The following is a 26,524-nucleotide window of genomic DNA, read 5'->3' as shown; positions in this document are numbered from 1 at the left end:
CCTCTGGATAAAATCATCTACAGAGGCCCTAACAATTCAAACGCATGGGAGAGGTTGATTTATTGGTTTCTTGGCTGATTGAACTAATGCCACCTCACGTCTAGGTGGCTTACTTGTCAAGTTTCAACTGTAGGTAACCAGGCGAGAACCTGGGGCGCTAATTAGGCGGGAACCACCCCTACACAGCTGCCTAAGTGCACCGAGCTAAGCGGAATGAGCAGCACGGGTTAGGAGAAGTGATTCGAATGATGCTTGCACAGTAGCTAAACGGAAGAAGTTGGCTTGGTAATTAGGTGGCAGAAAGGTACGCCGTAGTAGTTAGTATCTAGAGCCCATAATTCACGTCACGCTAGCGCACGTACCCGCATTTGGCCTAATTACTCAAATCAACTGACATTTTTTACTGCTCATGTCCTTTCCCTTCGCACGCGGCGCTCTGAAAAGCTGACCAGCAGGCACGTGTACGTGATAAGGGCGGACATCCTGAGATAACGAAAAGCGATGACTGTAGCTTCAAGATGATCGCCCCAAATGCTTATCTTGAAGATAATTTTTCTCTTCAGGGCAGTGTCCTGGTATTTGCTGCTCTTGCGTTGGAGCGCTGGCTAGGACTGATCTTTCTGCTGCTCTTTTCCGAGATAACGCCAGTGCCTCTTTGTTCTTTGGACTTGTGGTGATGAGGGGCAATATGGCAGCGTTTTTTCTCTTTGTTTTAGCACTGCTAAACAGGATAACTTTTTCTACCGCAGTGTCATAGGCCAGTATATAGAATTCGCCTTACGTTCCGCGAGAAGCTCGTCCTCTCTTTGTTCTGCAAGCCACCGTGAAGACGAACCGCAGCAAGTACTCGGATATTTTGTAGTTTTTGCGCAGTGCATCATCTTCTTTGTGCAGTTATCGCTGCACTTAGTTGCCCCTGCTGAGCCCGAGTAGCTCTTTTGTTTTCTTTCTTTTTAACCTTGATAGAACCACCCTGGATTTTTTGGGCAGCCGTCGTCAAAATTAGCCTTAAACAGCCTTCTTACGCCCCTCTCCTAAGAGAGTAGAAAATTAAGCGTTCTAGTGCAGCACACTGATCATCAAGTCCAGGCGTTAAACAGATGTGTACCGAAAGAATGCTGTGTGTGTGTGTGTACTGCCTTTTCCAAACGTTTGGTTTCGTGTTTAGGGTTTAACATCCCAAAGCGACTCAGGCTATGAGAGACGCCGTAGTGTAGGGCTCCGGAAATTCGACCACCTGGGGTTCTTTAACGTGCACTGACATCGCACAGTACACGCGCCTCTAGAAGTTCACCTCCATCGAAATACGACCGCCGCGGCTGGTATTGAACCCGCGGGAAATCTCGGAGATCGGGAAACCAACCAGCCAACATGGTTGGCTTCTCAGTCGTATGTGGGGCACTTAAGGAGTACCCTTGTACTCACCTTTGGAGACCCTTTGGTTTTCAGGGACGGTGTAAGGGATCCTCTGTACGGCTGAGGAGCAAACCCCGTTGCCTGGTTACTTTTGGCAGAGACGATGGTAGACGCACACAGCGTCTCTGAATCACCAGAAGAGTGACGGATCGGTCTAGTTGGTGCATATACGTCATTTCCGGAAGCGCTGTAATTCAACACGGACACAGAAAGAGACAGACAACAACGAGCACTAGTTCTTGCCCCTCTTTGTGTTCGTGTTTAATCGCAGCTCTTCTTAAAATTACGAATTTCGATCCCCATCTTGTTTGCGCTAGAATTTTATGTTCATCGCACCTCTGCTTTGCACCTACGGGAATGCACACCGCTACTGCAATTCAGATTTAACAAATCTCGCTTGAAAAGGCTGCACGTGTTTTTGTTTATCTCTCTCTCCTGCAGCGCAAATGTAAAGCAGCCCTCAGTGGCCACTCTACTCAATGAAGAGCCGCGCAGCCCGCTGCCACAAAGTAGTTTCGAATGTTGTTACCTGCAAACAGGGTGCAAAATTATCAGAAATAAACTCGTCAGCAACCGCGTGATTTGGCTGAGGAGAAACTACCTCATTGTCCACGTTTCCTCGGTCTCGAAAGGCCTCTTACTCCTTGCTTTCCTCGGGCCGCGCCAATAGCACTGCTGTCAACTCTGTTAGAGTGGCTAGGCTTTGAATCTCTTTCTTACTGCGCATCCAAGGCCTCTGCTGCCGAAGTATTCTTCTTTAGACTGGTTGTTCAGCATATAAGTGCTTCATAGCTTATGAATCCCAGCGTTATAATACCATCCGCTTTGCAACATTGAGACACTGTGCGACGCCGGGCCGAATAGTGTGGCAGTTCTCCAAGGACATCTTAAGCAAGAATTCGAAAATAATTTTTGGTCATTTTCATCAAGAATTATAAAACAATAAAGTGTGAGCTTGTGGGTTTCTAAGTGGACACAGGCCACCACCCACCGCGGGTTCGAGCTTCGCGCGAGCCAAGGGCCCCGATCAGCCGTCACCACACACACACTGGGACACCGATGCGGTGCACTCACCCTCCGCTGGGAGGAGAGCGATTCGCCGCAAAGAAATAGGCCTCCAAGTTCACAAAGGAGACGTTTATTCACGTCGTCCTTCAGCAGTACACACACACTCAATCGTCACCCCGTCCCGGGGGCGCGCGAGGAGCAAGGCTCCGCTGCGCGCACGAAGCGACTCGAGCAATATGCACCGCTAGCACGCCGCTGCAGGAGAATGTCCCCGCGGCAGTGCTGTGATCTCTCTCTCGTGTCGACCGTTGGGCCGGTTGCGAGAGAGAGTGGGCAATCAACGCAAGGTACGCCTGTCTGAGGTCGCTGGACCCCGCTGGACAGGCTCGAGCCGCTGCAGGTCAGAGGACACGTGCGGGCGAGCTCGAGTAAGCACTGGTCCGAGCGGCAAAGGCCGGCAGGGACAAACAGTAACGTACGCACCTTTCGCTGTCTCGGAGGGATCTCTCTCTCTGGGCCCCGCTCGGACGGTCGCGCGGCGCGCGGCCGCCCAAAGCGGGGTCCCGAATTCCCGCCAAAAGGCGCCAATGGCAAAGGCCCTTGGGGAGCCGGGGCGGAGCTGTGGCTAAATGACAGTGATTAGTCACCCAGCCGCCTCTCCACCGCCTGAGGCGGGAGCAAGGGAAAGAGGAGAAACAACGCGGGCGGCCGGCACAGCCACGCAAAGGCGACGGCGCAAAGCCAGGATTCCCACATCCCCCTCTCCTTAAATGCCCTCCTACCCATCGGCAAAGCACGCGGCCAAAAATAAAGAAATCAATACACAAAAAAAACTACACTTCAGTTCCAAAATAAAGAAATGAATACACAAAAAAAAACTAGCTACACTTCAGTTCCAGCCAGAACAATGTAAAAAAACAAAGGAAAACAAGGCGAACAACACTTGCATACGCTTCAGTAAATCAAAACAGCTTGCAGATTATATACACGGTACACAAGAAGATGTGAATACAACTGTACAACTATGTTACAGGTGGATGCCAGCCTCAAAGTTCGGTGGCGCGGCCCAGTTGGCCTGTCGGCGACTCACCGCTCGCAGACTTCAAGTTGAACAGGTTGGGAGGGCCGACGACTGATGGCGGTCTTCTTTCCGTTGATGTAGGGTGCGTTGATGACGACGGGGCCGCGGCAGAGCACTGACCTCGCGCCCTTGGACACGACATCACGTTCGGCACAAGAGAGTTAGTGCACCCCTTTCACGCCGGCTGAAACGGGCGAGGACGTTCGGCGGCGTCCAGATGTGTAACCTTGTCCACAGCGAGGGGTCCTTCTCATCCTCGTGCTCACGCAGAAGGACACAACGGCACAACTCACAGGCGTCGCCTTGGTTCATGGTTACGCGCGCACACAGTCACAGCCACAACCACGCATAGACCGGCACGTACGCGGACGCTGGTCGGCGACAACGATCCCCCTCATCAGAAGCGTCCAGAGGCGCCGCGGCGAGGGTCAAAGGGTGCACTTTCCGCCCCCCCATCGCCCCAAACGCCCCGCCAACTTCCCCTCCATACGGGCCGCACAAAACTCGCACCGCGACACACGGCTCCCACAGTCGGGCCGGAAATGAGAAAAGGCGCCGTACAAACGACAGGCAAACTCTGCGCTTCAAAAGATAAGCGCAAGAGAGAGCGGCTGAAGTATACATATGTACAAGTCTGGTAAAAAAGAACTGAACGCCAATGCTGACGCATGTTGCTTATGTACAATCTCGGTACGTTAGAACGAAAACAGACGTACAAGCAGGAAAACGAAAGTGGCTAGAAACTGACTCGAACAAAACAAATAAATAAATAAACTGAAAACACACAAGGCTGGAACTGATCCTGCTGCCAAAAAAAAAAAATAATAACACACCGTGCTTCGCCTGGGTAGGGCCTGACGAGAAAGCTCGCCAGCTAGCTGAGGCTGCGTGCCTTCGGTTGCGGAAAAGTCCGCCGTCCGGCATTAATCACACCGGTGACCGTCGCCTCAGATTGTACCGGTGCTCCGTACGCTTGCGTTCCGCAGCACCAGTTGTGCCTTTGCGCTTGCCTTTGATACCAATGGGTACCGGCGCAAGCTCGTCAGACCGTGACGCGTAGGCCTTCAGGTCAATGAACCCCTGCTTGCTCCTGGGGAAAGGCCCCATCAAATCGCAGGTGGCCATCTGCCACGGACGCACACTGTCAATCGGTTTCATCATTCCAGGCGGCTTGCCACCCCGTGACTTCACCGCTTGACAGACATGGCAGGAACGGCAATAGCGGATAATGTCACGCTTCATGCCGGGCCACGTCACCGAATGACTCAGTTTTGCAAAAACTTTGGAGTCACTCAGATGACCGGCCAGTGGTTCGTCATGAGAGAATCGCAAAAGTGCGCCTCTTAGACTTTTGGGGATAACCACCTAGAACGGGTCGATGGACTCGTCATCGGTGGCTATGTACTTCAGCACGAGCCCGTCATGGTCCAGCAAATATGACTCCCCGGGGTTCGCCGCGACACACGCTGGTTTCTGCCCCCCTGCGCCCGCTACAATACAAGTAGCGTCACGGCGCTCCGTCTCCCTGAGACCGTCGCTCACCTCGCGACAAAACGGGTCATTTTGCTGGGCTTTCAGTAGCTCTTTAGGGCTGAAAACGATTCCAGTCATCCCAGAGGGGAGCCTGGTCTCGTCCCCACTCAGGTTTGCAGCCAAAATTTCCGTTCGCGTCGGCACCTCCGAGGCGCTCACGAAGAGCTTTGCCTCTCGTCCGCTTTGCGAAGCGCTGCTCGCCTGGTTAGCGGAATGGGTTTACCCGTTTGCGGGTTCCCCCTCCTTGCCGCCCGGCGGCTCGTCCGCTGTTTCGCCCCCTCCGCCTACAGGCGTCAAGGCGCCGCTGGCGAGTGGGGCACGGGATAGCGCGTCAGCTACCACGTTTGTGCTCCCCTTTCGACACTGCACGGAAAAGTCGTAATGCTGTATCAGGAGAGCCCAGCGCGCCAGCCGACCCGCAGGCTCGCGGAGCCGCATCAGCCAACTGAGCGCACTGCACCCCTGCCTCAGTGGAGGCTTGGGCGGGCTACACGAACGAGGGAGGCAAGGCTCCTAGTTCGATGAGCGGCGTGGTTTCCACAGGGAACCGGGCCAGCGCCTCGCCGTTCCCAGAGCAGAATTGACTGCTCGCGGGGCACGGCTGCTGCTGTTCGAAACTGCCGGTTGCGGCAGCGTGACACGAACTGCTTTCGCACTGGGCGGAAAGCGTGCACAGCTGAGGCATGTGACCAGCGGATGCACCGCAGGGTGCTCCGGGTACAGCTCCAATGGGAGCCGCGTGGTCGACATTTTGGGTTGTGTCGCCGTAAACCCCAATGGGGGCCGCGGCCAACCACGGTGTCTAGCTATTCGTAGGAACAGCAGCCAGCGGATAAAACGACGCTACAACTCCGTAGGGAGCCGACATGTAGCTGCCGAGTGCCCCGCTGGGGGTGTTAGACATGGTGCGCAAGCGTGATCGTCAAGGCGACCTGCTCGGCTAATGTGCCATCAAAGGCGTAAGCGCCAATGACTTAGCACGTTGGGCGCCAGTTGTGGGTTTCTAAGTGGACACAGGCCACCACCCACCGCGGGTTCGAGCTTCGCGCGAGCCAAGGGCCCCGATCAGCCGTCACCACACACACACTGGGACACCGATGCGGTGCACTCACCCTCCGCTGGGAGGAGAGCGATTCGCCGCAAAGAAATAGGCCTCCAAGTTCACAAAGGAGACGTTTATTCACGTCGTCCTTCAGCAGTACACACACACTCAATCGTCACCCCGTCCCGGGGGCGCGCGAGGAGCAAGGCTCCGCTGCGCGCACGAAGCGACTCGAGCAATATGCACCGCTAGCACGCCGCTGCAGGAGAATGTCCCCGCGGCAGTGCTGTGATCTCTCTCTCGTGTCGACCGTTGGGCCGGTTGCGAGAGAGAGTGGGCAATCAACGCAAGGTACGCCTGTCTGAGGTCGCTGGACCCCGCTGGACAGGCTCGAGCCGCTGCAGGTCAGAGGACACGTGCGGGCGAGCTCGAGTAAGCACTGGTCCGAGCGGCAAAGGCCGGCAGGGACAAACAGTAACGTACGCACCTTTCGCTGTCTCGGAGGGATCTCTCTCTCTGGGCCCCGCTCGGACGGTCGCGCGGCGCGCGGCCGCCCAAAGCGGGGTCCCGAATTCCCGCCAAAAGGCGCCAATGGCAAAGGCCCTTGGGGAGCCGGGGCGGAGCTGTGGCTAAATGACAGTGATTAGTCACCCAGCCGCCTCTCCACCGCCTGAGGCGGGAGCAAGGGAAAGAGGAGAAACAACGCGGGCGGCCGGCACAGCCGCGCAAAGGCGACGGCGCAAAGCCAGGATTCCCACAAGCTCTATACGAACAGAATTGTCTTTCATTTTGTTCACGAAGTCAGTGGCTTGCCCCCTATATATAGAACCACCGGTCCAACTTTATTCAGTTGGTGCTTTTTCATTGAGCAGGGCAAATATGTAGGCCTAGTGGTTGATTTTAGTTTCGCTTTGGCAGACGCGCACTTCTGAGCGCGGACACTCTTGAAAAGATAACTGTTTTATATGTGCCCACTATCGGTGCTTTGGCCCTGTTTCGTGTCCGTATCTTGGCAGCAGTTGGACTGCAGGGCCGGCACTGGTCGGCTGGAAGGCACTGCAGAACGTACCCGCATTTTAAAAAGAACATAAATAAAGGAAGTACTCTTGCTTACGTTCGAAGGCTGCACTGATGACGTTCAGTTTGAGAAACGTCGTATATTAAATGATAAGTATTCATTCCATCAACACTGGGGTTCTGCAACGCCTACAGAACACACGGTTTGTTTTTGAGCCGTGTACGGGGGGGGGGGGGGGGGGGGGGGCAGCAAGCACTGCGACCGTATCACTTTTGACTAAGGTTGCATACACATGTGTATTTGGGGGCTTTGCGCCCTAACACATACGTTTCAGCTATGCATATAATTAACGAAAGTTTAGTGACAGTGGAGTGAAAGACCAAGGACGTCGGGGAACAGTGCGCTTGTCAAGGGCCCTTTATTCACAGCTGCCATTGTGTTTTACAAAGCAAATTAACTGCCGCCACAACTGTTCAGCTGTCTTCTCAAAAAGACAAAGATCGACATGTAGAGCAGCTTTAACGAGAAGCAAGGCCAAAGAACGCAACAGGTGTTTTGCGAGGTACATATCCCTGACCCGTCTGATATGCGGTGTGGACGTAGCTGGCACGCCCGTGAAACGCATATCTTAGTGGCGCCGGGACTGAATGCGCTCTCGACTGCTGTTTGCGCATCTGCCCTCTGGTAAAAGTGTGCGCCGGATCCAAGCCGGAGCTGACAGATCGTACGATCTGACGGACTGTGCAGCTGCTGCGATGAACGGGACCGCTTCGCACGCTTTCTGCGGCCGTCGGGCGCTGGTCACAGGCGGAGGCAGCGGCATCGGCCGCGCCGTCTGCTTCACCCTGGCCCAGAGGGGAGCTCGAGTGGTTGTGGCGGACATCGACCTCGATGCGGCCAATGCGACGCTGGCTGCTCTGCGAGGTAAACTGGGAGTTCCTTCGGCGATAAGCCGTGCATATGCCTGTCGGGAAAGAAAGCCAGTTCCCACAGATGTTCAATCAGGCCACATCTCACTATGAACTGAGGCTGCAGAACTTTTGTCCCGAAGAGAATGCAGTAGACATATCGATTCAGATGGAAAGGCGTAGGGATGTTTTTATTCTAGTATGCTGATGCGTATACGTGTATTCTTCGGCTAATAGATGCTCAGCCTTGTTACGTCTTGCTTCTGTCTGTTTTATGAGATTTTCAGCAGCGCTTTTTTCAGAAAATCGGTTGTTCCATCATTCAGATCAGAAGCAAACGTCTCTTCACGAGTCCGTATTCGTGTGACAATGCTCGTCGTTATGTTTTACTCTTTTTGCTTGTTGACAGCAACGCCGTTTCGCATGCATTGCCTCCTTATATAGTTCATAGTGCCTAGTGTTTCGTACTAATCTTTCAAGCGATTTCAGGCGCCGTAGTGTAGCAAACATTAAGAGGATGTTGATATTGTTTCAAAGTATCGAAGCGAGTTCGCCTCAACTAGCTTGCCCAATACTTGATCTATGCTTGACTCTGCGCTTGGGCCTTGTGGTGTTAGCCTACATGTATTCTAGATGCGATGCCGAACGTAGCATCTGAGCAGCATGCATTATGACGTTATTCATAGGATAAGACCGTTCTTGAGCCCTCATTGTTGCATATCTTCTCTGCAATTGTGCGGCCTGGTACCGCAGAATATTACTGAGAATCTTCCCTCTCTTTCTAGCTACAGCAGGACCAGCTGAGCATGCGGCGATGCAGATTGACGTCGGCTGTCCCAATTCGGTGAAGGCGGTCTTCGACAGCATCCAGAAGGAGCCAGTGTCCATTGTGGTTCATTGCGCCGGCATACTGGGATCTCTAAGGAGCTTCCTGGATCTTGACGTAGACGAGTTCGACCGAATAATGAGAGTCAACCTGCGTGTAAGGGAATTTGGTGGTCAGAACTTTCTCTCTGCCCTGTTATTCCTGCTCTGCAACTGCATCATCCCGTACTATGCCTCATAATTTTATAAAAATCATAACACAACGCCTTCTTCGACATGCCCGGTGAGGAAAGCTATGGAGTTGATTTATGCGCAGCACGAGCGCTGAGGATTAAGTACTTCTCCAGGATTCTTTTTTCGTTGTTGTGGTTGCATCACGTTTAAGAATATGACACGTCATCTTCATGGTTCAGCGAGCTGCAGCCACATTTGTGCGAAGCGACAGCACGTACTGTATGGGGCTGCAACAGTGACCTGTAAATAATTTGGCCTTCATATTCAGTTAGTCAGAAAAGGTGTGTTTAAAGAAAACGTGCGGCAAAGGCGCACATGCGGTTCTCTGTCGTTAGTTTGTTACTTTCTGCATGAAGAAGGCAGTGGTGTATTGACGTTGCGTTTGCATGCCGAAGAGCGGCGCTCGCAGTTTACAAGCATTTCCCATTTTCTTCTGTGGGGATAACCGCAGGGCACCTTCTTGGTCACACAAGCGGCCGCTAAATCTATGCTGCGAACAAAGGTGGCCGACGGATGCATAGTGAACATCGCCAGCGCAGCAGCCAGGAAGAACCACCCGGGTTTCAGCGCATACTCTGCCTCCAAATCTGCCGTGTCAACCTTTACGAGGTATATTCATTGATTCAATTGCACAAGAGAAGCAAATGACTTCACGTTCACTAGCAGAGGACTTGACTGCGCATGCGTAGCTGCCTAGCATGTTTGTGTACTCAACGAAGAACACTAAACTTCGGCACAAATAATAGTGCGACACACAGGCACTGTAAAGTCGTATTGTATATTTCGTTTGTGCGCGTTCTCGGCAGGAGTGGATTTTAGGGGTGGTGGGGGAGAGCTTTCTCTAGGAAGACCGCATTGGCCCTCGTGTCTTGGACGAGCGAATTACAGTGAATACATTCTTTAAAGAGGACCCTCTAACTACGACCTCACAGAGTTTTCCAAAAATTGCCCCTGGTTCTTGGTTTTGCAGAAGCGAGAAAATGGCTCTATCTCGTATGACCACGCCAGCACACTCACAACTCTGTGCAGCTTTAAATATAAGCTCAATCTCATGATCTAAACCCCGTAAGACCTGGAACTACCGATGCATCACAAATGTCCCATACACTTATCCCATTGGCCCAGCCTACGGTTTCGGGCCTTCTTTTCTAAGAGATACTTGAAGCTGGGCTTCTTGGTGCGTATTCGTGAAAGACATGAAAGTGCAAAACGGCAGCACGGACGAGTAAGGGAACGGGACGAGCGCTGCATTCGGCACAAATAATAGTTCTTTAAAAGAGTTTCTTGCCTTCAATTCAGTATCGCCATGCGACGCGGCAACTGTGAAAGTGAGGTCGATGAGGCGATGACCGATGGCACCGCCGGCGAGCTCGGCGCCTTCGCTTTCACTCTGCTTGATGGCAAAATCGCTGACGTCCTTACCTGCGGTCGGGAATGAACTTACCTGCTGCTCTTCCACCGGTGGAGGGATACGTAGCGATCGGCGAAAGCAAAGAGTCCACGCGTATATTTATTTCTGTGGGCCTAATTTGCAGCTATGTTGTCTCTGACTGGATCTATTTATTCACGGAAACCTAGAGGCAAAATAAAAGAGAAAGCGCAGCCGCCACGCGACTGCCTGAAAGGCACTCCACGCGTCAGTTGGACCGATCCTGCTACCGTCAGCGGTGAGTTCAAAAAAAGGCGGGAGCCGGGACGTTTAATCCGATTTAAGTTCGGAAAATCGTCCACATAGGACAATAATGCGGAGTTTCTAAGAATGCTCGTAACCTGTAGATCGAGTTCCCGCGGTAAAAAGAAGAGTTCAGATTCCTCTTCAGTGCACCTTTAAGCTCCATTGTCGGCGCAGCTGGTTTCTTTAAAACTTTAGCATTGGAATGAAGCCCCGGTGAAGTTTTTACGATCAATTCCATAACCAGCTTGAAAAATTCTTCTTAGAGCTAATGATCTTCATGCGAACCAGCCTCTGAGCTCGTGACTAACCACGAGTAAACTTTTAAACTTTTATGATACTTTCCGATTGTTACTGCAGTATTTACCGGTTGCACCTGCCTTCGCCCACTGCTTACAGGGGTGCAAGCTCCATGCACTTGGGAAAGCCGAACAGTTAATTCCCCAGCACTGTGTTTAACAGACGTTTGAAGTTGAACATTGTTCATTAAAAGCTAGAAGGAAAAGAACAAAGAACAAAAAGACAAAGTTTTTTTAGGCAAAGCATATCTTCCTAAGCTCAGTTGTGTAGAGGTTTTTTTACTTAGCTGTAGTAAGTAACCCACAAACCGTCGGTCCGAAAGAGCCTATAGCGATGCGGCCGGGCTTTAAACGAAGCAAATGAACGAAGCTTCGGTATAGAAAAGCACACGAGCGCGTTGCGTGTTGTGTATTTTTTGACGGTGGCTTTTAACGCTAGAGCTTTAAGGACCCGTTCAGCGGAAGAAACGCAGTAGTTGGCGTGGGCGTGTCGAGAAAATCGGGACTGGTGCTAGTGCTAGTGCTGTCTGGTATGCTGTACATGTGGTGCTGTGCGGTGAGGTATGTAGAGATTAACGTCCGAATGCTGCACATTGGTTATGGGGGACGCCGTAGTGAATTGCTCCGGAATAATTTCGTCCACCTGGGGCCTTTTAATGCACGGTTACATCGCACAAAACAAGGGCGTACAGTCTTTGTAAAAAGTAATCAGACCAAGGGGTCGGCTTCTGAGCCTTGCAGCGCGGCTCCTCTTGCATACTCAGGGACCCTAATCTCACGAAGGCGGGAGGAACTTAAGTCCTCGACCCTCCTAAGCTTAGTACTGTCAAATGTGATATAGAGGCCCACTACACGGCTTGGAAGCAAGCCCCTTAGGTTGTACATTTTATGCGAAGCATATTACTAGAGCTACACTACAGCCCGTCGAGCGCGGCGGTGGAGCTACCATTGACCTTTAGCGTGACCACGTGACACCACGTGACAACATGACGTCACAGCAGAGGAGAGATGGGCTGCCGGCTCGCGCGGTCGGCCGCGGCGGTGGAGGCTCCACATCAGAGGCGCTGCAGCTGACCACGTGACGCTACAGCAGCGGTATAAAGCTGAGCTTGCCTCGCTCTCCGGGCACTTACGAGGCGGCCAGGTGTTGGGATGCCGCCTAGAAGCAGGGCTGATTTGAACGAGAAGCGAAAGCTTCAGCGTGCCACAGAGACCGATGAAGAGCGGGATGAACGTCAACCAAGGAAAGCCATGTATTACCAAGCCTAGCCATCAATATGCTTCGCATCTGACTAGGCTTAAGCTTAGCTAAGCCTCAGCCATTTTTTGAGAAAAACTCTTCTTTGCATTTCGCCTCCCCTGAAATGCAGCCGGGATTCGATCCCGCGACTTTGGTCTCAGCAGCCAAACGGCAAAAGCAATGAACCACTGTCTCCGCTACGAAGTACCTTTTGTAATGCAATATTGCACTCTCCTCGCCCGATAAGGCGTATGTGTCCCCCTTCCTTTCGCCGCCCATAGCCACGCTGATTCGCAGCGACTGCTCTCTGCTTTGCCGCCAGGTGCGCAGCGGCGGACGTGGCCGGCACGGGCATCCGCGTCAATGCCGTGGCTCCCTGCCTGACGGACACGCCCATGGCGTCCAAGGGATTCAGCGAGACGCAGATGGCGCAGTTCAGCGCGGGCATCCCCCTGGGCCGAGCGGCGCGGCCCGAGGAAGTGGCCTCGGTCGTGGCTTTCCTCTGCGGAGCCGACAGCGCCTTCGTCACCGGCACCACGGTGGACGTCAACGGCGGGGTGTAGCGGCGCTGCGATTGGCGTGGGCGGCCCACGCCAAGAGAACCGACATATCAGTTCGGGCAACTTTTTTTTGACCACTGTTCATTTTGTTAGAGTGGGTCCTTTTTGTTCGGGCTGAAAGTTGCGCGTATTTTTTAAGAGAGGCGGGAAAATAAAAATAAAAAAAAGTTGTATTGGCGTTCAAGTAATGCTACACGTCGAGCTTCAGCGTCAGGAGTTTTTTAATAAGGCGCGCGGATAGGAATGTGCGGCCGGTGGGAGAGATGAATGTGCTCACATTTATGAGCAATAATGAATCCGACGACGATGGGTCATGTGACCTGGATATGTGATGATGTCATTTACATTTATTAGATTATTATATTGCTATAAGGGGACGCCAGTATGCTCGTGCGCTTAAAGAATCCTTGCTTGCCATGCTGCTTTGTTGGGTCATCCGCATGGTTTTCACCACTACCTTAAATGGATTTCCTGCTTTCCGGTCTGAAGAGCGCCTCCTTACGGTTTTCTACTGCCTCAAACGTGAAACACGCTGTAAAATTCTGCGAAGCAAACAAGCCGGGTCTGTGGAGCCGGTGGATGCCAAGGTAGCAGAAGTTACGGCTGGCTAAAGTCAATTTCATCTGTGGGTGTGACTTCTTTTTTTGTCATTACAGAGCTAAGTGAAACATAATGTCAGCCTACCATATTTTGCCACTATGATGTAACTGCTATAGGAATTGCGTTGTTTGTAATACGGGACTGATACCCAGGGTGGGTGAATGCTACGCCTGGTAGCGCTGTCTAGATCAAGAGAAGACGAGGATGTCAGTGTCTGTACAGGGGCCCACAAAAGTTTTCGGAACACGAAAATTCCAACAAAGACTAATTTATGGATACCCTAAGCATGCAGTCATGATGTAAGTGTGTGCTTTGTAGTGTCGACCAGAACGCACCTCTCAATGCCAGGCTGCGCTTCTGGTCGGCGAGGAAATTGATGTTTTTCGTGATATCGGCGTTCCGAAAACTTTCGCGGGCACCTCCATGAAACAATCATGCGAAAAGGCTCACAAGGAAAAGACAAGAGTGCACGAAGCCGGAAACGCAGTGTATGGCACATTAGCAGCGACTGACCATTGTCATCGACACGTGATGTATTACAGATGACTTCTGCAGGCAGAAAGAAGGACGAGCTCTCTAACGCGCACGCATCAACGAGTTGATGGTTTTGCGGAGGATGCACAAAGCGATAGTTGGAGGAAAACGAATAGAAACAACAAAGAAACACAGCACGTGCATCTGCTTTAGCCCGTCTCTTGACTTACACAAGAACAAACGTATTCGGAAAGCGTGCTACTATACTTGGTTCCTCTTTCCTCGCATCCTTGTGCAGCCATGAGCGCTAAGCGCATCGCTGGCCGTTGCTTCTTATTTTTTTTAATTTGAAGTACTGCGGACCATGCATGGTCCTAGCAGGAGGGGCACATTCAAACATTTTTCAATACAAAAAATGACAAGCATATGTATAGAAAAAAAAAATAATTCAGACAATCAATCAGAATTGAATATATAGACAGGCATCGCAACACAAAACAAACAAAACTCATGAAATAAAGAGATGACATTCCAACTCTGCTACAAAATTGCTGGACAGAAAAATATGAGAAGGTAATGCATTCTATTAGGATGCAGTTCTAGGGAAGTAACTATATTTAAATGTGTTTGTGCGGGCGAAAATTGGTGCCAGTGAGTGTTCCTGCGTATGTCTGGTTCTTCTCGTACAATGAGCTTTGACGCAATTAGGCAACTTCTTTTTTATTTTTCCTTGCAGGCAGTGATGAAGCAAGATGAGGCGACTAACCTTCCTTCGGGATTCTAGGGTGTGAATGTTGTGTTGCTTCATAAGCGTAGATGGGGAATTGTTTCTTCTATATTTTCCAAATATAAATCGCACAGCTTTGTCTATAGTCGCGTCTCCCTTCCTTCAACATGTGTGATCAACTGATTCAAACTTCTGCCCCTCTGAACCTCTGGCTACCAAAGTAGAAGCTTGGGCAAGTTGGCAGAATGTCTACCATCCGTTGAGTCTACATCCACGAGCACACGAGTACATAGAATGTGCTCGTTTGCCTTACAACAGCGCACCATGGGATAACGCTGCCACGAAGTAGCCAAAGGCGCCCGGAAATGGTATGATTTCGCATTTATTTCTCCCGGCGTTTGAAGGATAAAGAGACTGCAAACTAATGCTATGTGTTATGACCTGCAGCTGATGAAACCTCCAGTTGATGCAACCAGTTTTCTCATCCAACGGCTTCATGCTACATCGAAGGACGCCCATCCCATTTTTGCCTTTGCTGCAATAACTACACAATGACATCGGATCGTCTACGCTACCTGAATAAATAACGCATGTTTTTAGGTGATATAAAAAAAAAACGAGAAGAGGGTCTATCAGCATTATTTCCGCCTTTACAGCTTTATTATCTGGCATGGCGGGCATTAAAAATTGTTTCAAATATATTCGTAATTAGCAGCTATAGTAGAGTAGCGTTTAACTTGCTAGTATGCACTTCACCTGCAAAGCCCAAGGCATGCGACTCGCCCTTGTATTGTATATCGCGTGTTCTTACTTCGATGTAAATCGCCCTAGATGATTAGTCTGCGTACCTCCGACATCACCGCTGCCCTCCGCTCTGACTCGTACCCCCCCCCCCCCCCCCGGTCCTCCGTCTCAGTGGCGCGTGTTTTCGCTTTGCTCCGACTCGACGAGGCGGGGAGGCGACATTGATGGCTCGCCGGTTATCAAATCGGGAAGAGGACGGAGAACCATTTGAAGGGCCGCTCGATCGCCGCCAAGGCCTTCGGTGTGCGGAACTCCGTCTGGTCCAAAATTCGCATCGTGCGCATGCGGCGGCAGAAGAGAGCGAGCAGTCAGCCACGCGCAGCCCACGATTGATGCGCAGGCCGAGAGGAACGGCTCCCGAGACGAGCGACACCGCAGCAGGGGCGCGCCAGGTGAGCGGGGGACGGAGAGCCTACACGGGCTGCGCCAGTTAGGGCCAAATTCGTAGCTTATACGGTTTCCTTACCTCAAATGAGGAGCCCTCCATGCTTCCTTAACTCAAGAAAGCGTTGAAGGGAGGCATCTAATTTTCGAACCGTCCTTAACCGCTCCTCGGGTAAGGAGAGAGAAGTGGCGCCGCTTGTATGCGCCTGGTGTCGAGGATATAGGCTTATTACAAATGTATATATATATTTGTCCAAATTTTGAAAAAAAAAAACAAAAAAAACGAGCATACATCTATAACGAATTTCTTTCGAGGTACGTGCGTCCATGCACGCTCGTTTTGCATTTTTCGAGCATTTTATCAGGGCTCTAGACATCTTGGCAGAGCGAGCAACGTCTCATTGTTTACAGTACAGCGGCAGCAGCTAATACTCACTCTGCTATTGTCAACTCAGCGTCGCCGCAGGCGCGTAAGAATTCCTACTGTGCAAGCCCGGAGCAAGTGGTTGTGCACTGAAGCATGCTTTCATGTCAAGGAGCTAGGTAAAGAAGTATGAAAGTAGGGCTGTGCCTACCACAAGAAAAGGACGCTCCAAGGATTAGTGTCTTGAACGTATTTGGTTACATCGTGGCCCAACCAGCCTTTGCAACTAAAACAGAGACATTGTCTTGCTGGCCTCATTGCCATCGCTGCCATCTCAGAGTCATTCCAATGTTCTCCGTCATTTTTCACCTATCATTTACACGGCACCGCGAAAACCGCGACTTCTTCAAAAAATTTTAAAGCACCTCCCTTACGAAGCTGTAAGATGGCTACATCTGACACTTCCGAACGGCGGGGGCTAGCATGACAGCCTGCGGTCGGAAGAGCGGTCGCTCATGGAAGAGAAAATCACTCACACGGATCGCAACTTGGTGCACAATATTTTGTGCTCTGAACGATGACACAAGCTTAGACTCTACGCTCCAAATGTTTAGGATGAGATGAGGCTTTGTACGTCTTTCCTTTTTTTTAGTATCCGACACGCCGGCATAAATAAAGTTTCCAAGAAATCAGTTACCTGACTGCACTTCGGCGCGAATGATTCCCGTCAAAATATGAACTTTCCTAATGACCGAGTACAGTGTCATCCGTATTCCGAACGAAGTACCAGAACCCCTGTTCATGCACTGCAGAAGATTAGAAGTTCACGACATGAGCTGAATGAATTTTGCGCATTTACCTCGAGAAAACGAGAACAATATTTCATATCAAGCGAATAGCAATAAAAGGTACTTACAATTATTGTTATAGACAGGGGTGGAGGTGGGGGGGGGGGGGGGAATCTGACTGTTCAGCCTGCTCGTGCCCCCCCCCCCCCCCCGCCACTGGATACGGGCCGGTGTAGTTTCGGCTACTTGGCTTCGTTCCGGTGCAATGCCAGCAGTGGGGATGGGACGGCCGGGACCCATCCTCTGGGGATGCAAAACCCCATGGGAGTGGCAGCGACTCCCAGGCGACTGTGAGGGCCAGTCGCGCGCGCTAGGTCCGATGCCTGAGCGGAGGCAGGCCTGGGTTTATACTCAAGTTGGACCCACGAAATCCGGCCCGGAAGGCATGTCAAAACAGCGAAAGGTTTCAAATACATGCTACTTCCCTCCGCACGCGGGGGCGTGCAAGTCTGGCTACCGAGGCGCCGGTTTCTGGTTACGGAGAAACCAGGTCCGCGCGGGGGTTTACAGTAGCCAGGCTCTGAAACGACACCTCGGGGAAGCGGCCTCACGGCCGGCCGCAGGGCTGTCATGGACTTTGCGGGACGCCGAGGAACGGGGGCGGAGTACGACTGTCAGTCCGGTGACTCCGGCGATGTTCTGGAGTAACGGCGGAGTAGGCCCGGTCCTCTCACCCTAAGCCCGGTTCTTGGTTTGTGGCCCGGTCGCCCGGCCTTGAACACTCGCTCCTCAGTAGGAGACGAGCAAGCTAGGGGAGGAAATAAGTGCATGGATGGGGAAGCACAGATGGGCCCCCCCGGGGGTGTCAGGTCCGAGGCCGAGGGCCGGTGGTGCCGTGTAGGTCGACGATCTGGGGCCTCTACTGGCCGGACCCATCACACATACTTCCGGAGTCTGAAAAACCGTGAAAAGCACTCGTCGGTTGGTAGCCGGCATGCTGGAAACAAACCCAGTCGTGGAGGGGCCCCTAAGTAGCTGCTGACCCCGTGTTAGGTCTTCCTGTCTCCGGCGGTCGGAGCCCATTGCGTATGGTGGGTGGTCGCCATCCCGTGAGTGGGGCCGCATATATGGACAATCACAACGCTCTCCCTGCCCTGGCCAGGCAGGCCAGAAATGGAGTCGAGTGAATAGAAGGATCTTAACATAAACTCGCTGTCCCCATTCCCCCCCTATGTCCCATTTTCCCTTCCCGCTACTTCCCAGGGGAGATCATGAGAGTCTCCCCGGGCCCGCTCCCCCGGCTGTGGGTCGCTCTAGTAGCATTCCCTTATTGATTTTTTTCCACCTTCGGGTGGTGAAATTACAATTGCCTACGGGCCAATTCGTTTATTTTGATAGGCTTGAACCCGCGATACATTAGTGGTGGGGGAGAGGCTCATTTTCTTATTCATTTATTGGGCCTCGATCTACACTTTGTTATAGACAGGACATAGTACTAGCTCTAAACCACTAGGAAAAGAGACAACACGCACTCTATACAAACGAAAACTTGCCGAGCTTCCTCCCTAAAAGTACTTGTTATATTGTCGTGTCCGGTCGCTGTGTTGAATGCAGCGAAAGACGCACACGGTACTTTAAGACTTCGTTTATTTAAAGCCGATGAGGGTGCGACCAGCGTCGACCGAGGCAGGAGCCGAACTGGCCGCCCGAAGAAAGGGGGGAGCGGAGAAGCGTCCACGGGAGGGAGTGGCTTCCCAAAACAGGAGGAGGATGCGGGGGCGCACCATGGGGGGGCATCTGGCGACAGCGTGCGACGAGGGGCAAGTGGTCGTTAGGAGGAGGATGCGAGTGGTCGTTAGGAGGAGGATGCGAGTGGTCGTTAGGAGGAGGATGCGGGGGCGCACACACACAAAAGCAATAAGGGGACACAACACTTCCTTCCCCCTTAGAAAGTTGCCTGGTATCGTGCAGGGGGTCGGCGCTCACGCGTGGAGGCGCGCTGGCTTTGTGCGCTCGGGGGAGAAACACTTGTAGGCTGGCTGTTGTTCGCTGTGTCTCCTAGGTCTGTCCTGGGCGAAGTCTCTTCTTCCGGGAAGAGGTGCCAGGCTATGTGGGAAGATGGTGCACGTGTTCTCTCCGCTGGCGGACAGCTCTCAGACGGCGTCGTAAATCTACGCAGCTGGTTGAGATGTCGGCGTGGTACTGTGCCATGTATGTTGACGAGCCAAGAGCGCAGGCCTATGCGTCTGACAATTGTAGCTTCCTCCCAGCGTGGCTTTTTCAGAAACTGTCGGGCGAGGACGCGCTGCCCCTCATTAAGCGTGCCGCAGCGCGGAATTGCTTTTTCTTCCCGGAACGTCTCTGCCTTTGGCTCGGGGAGGATGGCTGTGAGCTGGGTTCGCATTTCACGCTCGAACATCATTTTCGAGGGGGTCTCGCCTGTTGTGCTCTGAACCGTCGTGTGCTGCTTGAAGAGAAAGCGCGCAAGGCGGCGCTGCAGCGAGCCTGTCTGATCTCTTTCAAGGGCGCGTTTTAGCTCGGCTACGTAGCGCTCGGCTTGTCCGTTTGTCGCTGGGTGGTAGGGGGCCGATGTAACTGAGGAGATCCCGTTGTCGCGATAAAACTTGAGAATCTCCGCAGACACAAACGGTGTTCCGTTGTCAGATACTACCTTGCGTGGCAGGCCGAACGTTGCAAATAGTGATCGGAGGTTGTCAATGACTGCTGCTGAAGTCGTCTGTCCCATTTGCCTTATCTCAAGCCACTTTGTGTAGGCATCTACGACCACAAGGAAAGTGCAGCCCTCAATTGGTCCTGCAAAATCAATGTGCAGTGTGTGCCATGGTGTGTCTGGCTTTTCCCATTCTGGGACAGGAGCTTTCGGCGGGGCGCTCCGGCTGCTCTGGCAAGGCTTGCATTCTCGCACCACTGTTTCGATGTCGTTGTCAATGCCAGGCCACCACATGTAGCTTCTGGCACACTTTTTCATTGCAACGATGCCCCGATGTCCGGCGTAGATGAGAGACATAGCTTGTGCGCGTAGTTCTCTCGGCATCACAACTCGGGACCCAAATATGATGCAGCCGCGATGGGTGCTCAACTCTGTAGCTCGCCTGCGGTAAGCGTCGAAGTTGTCCCCTTTGAGTTTATGCACGTTGCCTTGTTGAACAGCTGTGTAAACTAGCCGGAGAGCTGCGCACTTCTGCGTAGATGCTGCAACTGTGCCTGCTGTAAGCGGAGGTTCTGGCAGTGCTTCGAACATCAGAACGTCTCCTGGTGGAAATGGTTCGTCAACAGTTGCGTCTAGTGGCAGACGGCTTAGCGCATCGGCGTTTTGATGTTTACTCCCATTGCGGTAGACCAGAGCGTAGTCGTACGCTGAGAGTTTGATGCACCAACGTGTCATTCGCGGAGACAAAGTTGGTGGCATAGGCCTTTGTGGTCCCAGAATGCCCAATAGCGGTCGGTGATCGGTTATAAAGGTCACCTTCCGGCCGGCAATGTACTGGTGAAAATGTGTCGCCGCGTAGACGATGGCTAGCCCTTCTTTGTCAAGTTGCGCGTAGTTGCGTTCTGCTTGCGACAACGTACGTGAGGCGAAGGCGATGGGAGCTTCCCTTCCTTGCTCGTCAGTTTGCGATAGAACCGCGCCGACTCCGTACGGTGATGCGTCGCAAGCCAAAAGCAGAGGCTTCCTTTCGTCGTAGTGGCGGAGGACTGTACATCTTCGAATCAGGTCTTTCAGGGCATCGAATGACTGCTGATGGCGTGGCGACCATGTCCATGTCACATCTTTCCGAAGGAGTTGGTATAAGTCATTGGCCACGGTAGCTCTTTGTTCCAAGAACCGGTCGTAGAACGTCAAGAGTCCGAGAAAAGCCTGTAGCTCCTGCTTGTTTGTTGGAGCTCGTGCTTCTGTGATCGCTCGCACTTTGTCCTCGGTAGGGTGAATGCCTTCCGCATCAATTCGGTGTCCCAGAAATTGCACCTCTGGCACCGCAAAACAGCACTTCGATTTGCTTATGCACAAATTAGCGTTTGCTAGCCTTTCGAGAACGAGCTCTAGGCGCACTGCATGCTCTTCAGTGGAAGTGCCACTGATGATGACATCGTCAAGGTAGACACAAACTCCTGGGATGCCCTGAAGCACTGTCTCCATGAATTTTTGAAATATGGCCGGGGCTGCAGCTACGCCAAAAGGCAGTCGCTTGACTTTGTACAAGCCTTTCAGTGTGTTAATTGTCAATAATTCAGCAGTTGACTCGCTCACCTTCAGCTGCTGATACGCCTGGGTGAGGTCCAATGTGCTGAAGACTCTTGCGCCACGTAGTACACTGAATACTTCTTCAGGTGTCGGTAGCGGGTAAGATGACGCTTTAGTCGCAAGATTGACGGTGCTCCGGTAGTCTCCGCAGAGGCGTATGGTTCCGTTCTTCTTGCGAACTACGACAAGTGGTGTGGCCCATTCTGAATGCTGCGTCGGCTCGATGACACCTTGCTGCTCCAGTTTGTCCAACTCTTTTTCAACTGAATCTCGGAGAGCAAACGGCACCGGCCTGGCCTTCAGAAATTTGGGTTGCGCGTTGTCCAACAACTCCAGTGTGACCGGGGGCCCTTCGTTTCCTGGAATCTCTTCCGAGAATACTCTTTCGTATTTCTCTTGCAGTTGCTCAACCATGTTCTGGCTCGGCGTCTGGTGTATGCCGCATATCATCACGCCTAGTGGAGAAAACCAATTTCTCCCTAGAAGGCTTGATCCTGTGCCCTTCACAACAAGCAGAGGTAGCGTATGGGTCTGGCCGTTGTAGTTAACCTGCACGTTGGCAGAGCCCAATAGTGGCAGATTCTGTCCTGACCACGTTCGCAGGTGCGTGTCGTCTTGTTGCAGGGCGGGTGCGTCAGATGGCCATGAAGTTCGGAACGTGTCCTCACTGATCAGAGTACAGGCTGCGTCGGAGTCCACCTCGAACTTAATCAGCTGGTGATGTACGCTTACTTCTGTAAAAATCTTCGGTCGCGTGCCGAGATTCATGGTGTTCAGGTCGTACAACACAGATGGTGTTGCTGATGTTGTTCCATGGAGATCAGATAGCGGCGTATTCTCTGAGGCGTTGACGCTGTGATTAGGCTGGGAAGGTGACTTTATCTTGGCAAGTCTCCGTTTCGTAATGCATGCTCTTTCGATATGCCCTCGCTTGTGGCAAAAATTACACGTGGCTGACTGGAATCGACATCCCTGGGGGTTGTGTTGGTCGTCACACCGCCAGCAGCGTTGTGCCTTTTTGACCGATTTTACAACAACAGAAGGCTTGCGCACCTGGTTGCTTGTCTGGTGTACCGGCTCGGTGTTCCGGCGAATCCCTCTCTGCTGGTGACCGGCGCTCTCCGCTCGAACGGCGATGTCGTAAGCTTTGCTGAATGTGAGGTCCTTCTCAGCGAACAGGCGCTGCTGCAGTGACTCGTCACTCAGTCCGCACACAAATCTGTCGCGTAACATCACGTCCAAGGGAAGCATGGTGGTGTTAGCAGAAGAAGCTGCGTCTCCCTCCTGCCCGGTAGCTGTTGTCGACAGCGTTCCAAAATTGCAGTCGGCAGCGAGCTTCTTGAGCGCGGCTACGTAGGCGCTCACAGTTTCTCCTCCCAGTTGATCTCGTCGTTGGAAGCGAGCCCGGCTGTAGACCTCGGATGGCCTTGGGTCGTAGTGCTTTTGCAGCGCTTTTACGATGTCGTCGTAAGACACTGCCGCTGGTGTGCTTGGCTGAATAAGGGCGCAGACAGTATCGTAGGTCTGCTCCCCGCACAGCGTCAGCAGGTTGGCCCTCTTCAAGGCTGGGTCTGTGATGTTGTTAGCTTCAAAGTAGAACTGAAGGCGTCCAACCCACGATGACCACGATGAGCCGTTGAACTCTGGTATCTGATTGGGAAACCCTCGCGTAGCCATGGCTTGTCAATAGCGTTGCGTAGCGCGGGTCGAATCCACTTTCTCGTCGCCACTGTCGTGTCCGGTCGCTGTGTTGAATGCAGCGAAAGACGCACACGGTACTTTAAGACTTCGTTTATTTAAAGCCGATGAGGGTGCGACCAGCGTCGACCGAGGCAGGAGCCGAACTGGCCGCCCGAAGAAAGGGGGGAGCGGAGAAGCGTCCACGGGAGGGAGTGGCTTCCCAAAACAGGAGGAGGATGCGGGGGCGCACCATGGGGGGGCATCTGGCGACAGCGTGCGACGAGGGGCAAGTGGTCGTTAGGAGGAGGATGCGAGTGGTCGTTAGGAGGAGGATGCGAGTGGTCGTTAGGAGGAGGATGCGGGGGCGCACACACACAAAAGCAATAAGGGGACACAACATATATATAACAGCCGTTTCATTCGAAACATTGTTAGTTGCACCACCAACTGTACCACCAACTGCACCAAATGCACCACCAGACCAATCTAAGATAAATCAACGAACAGCACTCCTGTTTCAGCACGGCGACCTTCTTTCAATTTTCTCTTTATTTTCTGCTTTGCCTAACTAAATGTCTTAGTTAACGAGCCGCCTGTGCGTGACAGAAATCGACACATAGGGAGGGTTCTTTAAAGAAGCATTTACCAAATTCTAACGGCATTTCACCCCGGTCATATTGCCTTGAACTGGAGCTTAAAATGACCTTGTATGAGAAGCAAGCCCCTTGCAGTATTTCTCTTTTCCGTAACGCCTGTAGGTATAAAATCGAATGAGGCACGCCTAGAATTCCGAAAGCAAGAGGAACACAAAGAAAACACTGATATAAACACATCGGCGCTGAGGACGCCGCGCATCAAACCATACGATCGCATCCTTGAGCGGGCGGCACGGCTTCGTTTGCGCAGCTTCCTTTCTCTGTTTTGAATGACAGCTGCTGTAAACGATTTGTTTGGGGGACAACCGGCCGGCAGCCATTACAAGACGCTGAGCAGTCGGTATACGGAAGTTTACTGCACCGGTCACACAATGCGCAGCGTTTACGCTCGGTGCTCAAGTAAGAATATTACATATTCTCACTCCTTGGATGACTCGTTCGGCACGCCATATGCTCGTCCACTTTGCACCGCGATGTGTGCAGCAGTGTCGGAAGGCGCTCTGGGTTTCAGATGGCAGTATCAAGCCAGGAATGGCGAACTTCGCAATCTGGGAAGATGTGACCGGAAACAAATTTGAGCTGCATCTTTGCGGATTCAGACCAACGACGACATAGAGACGTCGGAGATTATACCTTCTATTTGAATCTCTACGTCTGCATGCCGACGTCGGATGGTGCCCTATGTCTGCCGGATGGTAAATGTACAGGGCCGTACAAAAGTTCCCAGGCGCCATGGTCTGCTTTTGAGCCTTATAGTCAGGCAAATACGACACCCGCGAAGCATAAAATACCTTCACAGGGTAGAAGAAGCATTTTTCTAACCTCTTACAACCTTGATAGCTTTATCGGGACCTTAAGTGCCAGAATATACCGAAGAAAAGTAGACCGTGTGGCCTGGTAGCTTTTGACCAACCCTGCACGTTTACCAAGTGGTCGAGTGTGTCAGTTGGAAGGTCCGCATGTCTACAGTGAAGGTCCCATACGTCTACTGCAAAAATGTCAGCCCTCTTAAATACGGAGTCGTGCCTTTTCTTACTCTCTTTGCAGCGAGCCTCCTCTCATGAGGCGGAGCCCTGGGGACGCCGCAGTAAACCTGCCGGTGCCCGTCCTGCCCTTGGCACTTCCGCTCGCACTGCTTATCCGCTTGGCTCTCCTGGTTCCCGAAAGAGGCCTAGCGGAGGCCGTGGAAACGTTCGAACGTCAGGAGTCCATTCTGGTCAGGCAAATCTGCCTGGGTACGCAGGCCTTCACCACCACCATCAACCTCCTGCTGTCGTTCGGACGGCGTACGCTGGCACAGCCCCGCCCTCTCGGCGTCGGCGAAAAGTTCGGTCTCAACCTGACCCTGCGCGGTCTCGACACGCTTTCGCTGCGGACAACGCCGGAGACGTTCTGCAACGAGAGCGTGGCGCAGGCCTGGCTTCCGCTCAGGCTATCGCCTTCGATCGTGGCTTCTTTCAGGAGCCCGCTCGTACCGTACGTAGGGAAGGACATCTCCGGTACGCTCAGGGGACTCGAGCTGGACGTTGTCGTGCGAGTGCATCGGAACGACCCGAGTCGCCGCGTAGTGATCGCGTCGCTCAACATCCTCAACCTGGACGGCATCGACGTGGAGGTGACGTCGTTCGTGTCGCTCTCGGGCACGCCCTTCGCCACGTTTTTCGAACTGCCCGCCATGCCTTGGAAGATCGCGTTGCTCCAACGAATAATCCAAGCCGCCTTGCAAAGGTTCCTCGACAGTGGAGAGTTACCTTTGTAATCACGTAGGCATTTCGTGGGGTTTGGACGTGTGATGCTTTCATCAACCAGGGTCATGAATTTCAGTCACCATTTTGAACCTTAGCAGTTGTGCTCGAATATAGTCTCAGTTGTCCTTCATTCCATACTTTTCGAACATACGCATAGTTTAGGGTGGATTCATAGGCTGGTTTCTGAGCTATTTATATCTCAGTACTAAGCTGTTCATTTATATTTTACAAACTGAGTTCCTGGATTACAGCAAACTCGGAGAAAAATGACGGACCTTTAGTTTCACTTGCGCATCACTTGCCAGCCTGCGACCTTTCATTCTTTTGTAGTAAATTAAGACCGCATCTATTTCTGGTCTAATTTCGAAAAGACCAAGGATTCGTTTCTTGCTGTGTATGTATTGGGACTGGCAAGCTCAGCCACATGCAGTGCAGCGCTGCTCTACGGAGGTCACATGCTCTACTCTGGGCAGGTTGATGTGTGCTCTGAGCGACACGCAATTATGGTTGTTCATTTGCAGTTACTTTGAGAGCAAAACATAAAAAAAAACATACGCCACTTACTCATTTTCCCATGCCTCATCTGTTTAAACATCACAAGCCTGTTGATATTTTTGTTAATTCACGCCGTTCTGGCGTTTCTTACTACACTTTTAATGCCGCAGACATCGTTGTCTTTGTTAAGGACGTGCTGCGCTTTTTTTTAATCGTGACCCTTGTTGTAAATAATACGCAGCACCTCAAAATTTAATGAAAAATTCAAGTAATTCTGAACTACCCTTATTCATGCAGATCTCATTGCTGACGAGCATACAAAGCACCACCGCATGGAAGTACCGATGAAAAAGTTTTTAGGAACGTGTCGTCTTTACGCACCTTTGAATATTTCATCCCATGCAACTCATACGAGGTTACTGCACATTCACATGTCCAAGTATGCGTCGCATGCACGTCGAGCGATTTACATTTTTCTCCTCCCCTCCTGGTCTCTGAACAGAAGCGACACAGAAACAAACTTACAGTCTTCTGGTTGCGTACGAAAATATGCCGTCTTGCAAGGCTTATGGCCTCTGAATCCACTTAGTGCAACTGTTCTTTTTCAGGGACACGCTTCCAAAAAGGCCGGCAGTTTTCGATCCTAGTTTGGTAACACAAATATACTCACTTTGCCCACGAATCAGTGCTGTCTCTATTGAGTT

General features: G+C 52.1%; 1 protein-coding gene across 4 annotated transcripts; it reads left to right on the top strand.

Moving 5' to 3' along the window:
- Positions 1 to 625: 625 nt before the first annotated feature.
- Positions 626 to 26,524, top strand: LOC149341754 ((3R)-3-hydroxyacyl-CoA dehydrogenase-like). Of its 4 annotated transcripts, XM_089543917.1 has the most exons (6): positions 626 to 823; positions 7,846 to 8,022; positions 8,792 to 8,988; positions 9,517 to 9,674; positions 12,599 to 12,889; positions 24,625 to 24,751. In XM_089543917.1, exons 2-5 carry the CDS (start codon positions 7,854 to 7,856, stop codon positions 12,837 to 12,839), a joined length of 765 nt encoding a protein of 254 aa, XP_089400043.1. In that variant the 5' UTR covers positions 626 to 823; positions 7,846 to 7,853; the 3' UTR covers positions 12,840 to 12,889; positions 24,625 to 24,751. The 4 variants fall into 4 exon arrangements, with proteins under 4 accessions (XP_089400043.1, XP_089400042.1, XP_089400045.1 ...); XM_089543916.1 differs by lacking the exon at positions 626 to 823 and having other exon boundaries at positions 7,743 to 8,022; XM_089543919.1 differs by lacking the exons at positions 626 to 823; positions 7,846 to 8,022; positions 8,792 to 8,988; positions 9,517 to 9,674; positions 12,599 to 12,889 and adding an exon at positions 15,655 to 15,833 and having other exon boundaries at positions 24,625 to 26,524.

The sequence above is a fragment of the Amblyomma mixtum genome, chromosome 5 (genome assembly GCF_055824585.1).
Source record: "Amblyomma mixtum isolate Tamu chromosome 5, ASM5582458v1, whole genome shotgun sequence".
In the NCBI taxonomy this organism is placed as follows: Eukaryota; Metazoa; Arthropoda; class Arachnida; order Ixodida; family Ixodidae; genus Amblyomma; species Amblyomma mixtum.
Note: the sequence above shows the minus strand (reverse complement) of the source record. Positions and strands in the feature narration are given on the sequence as shown.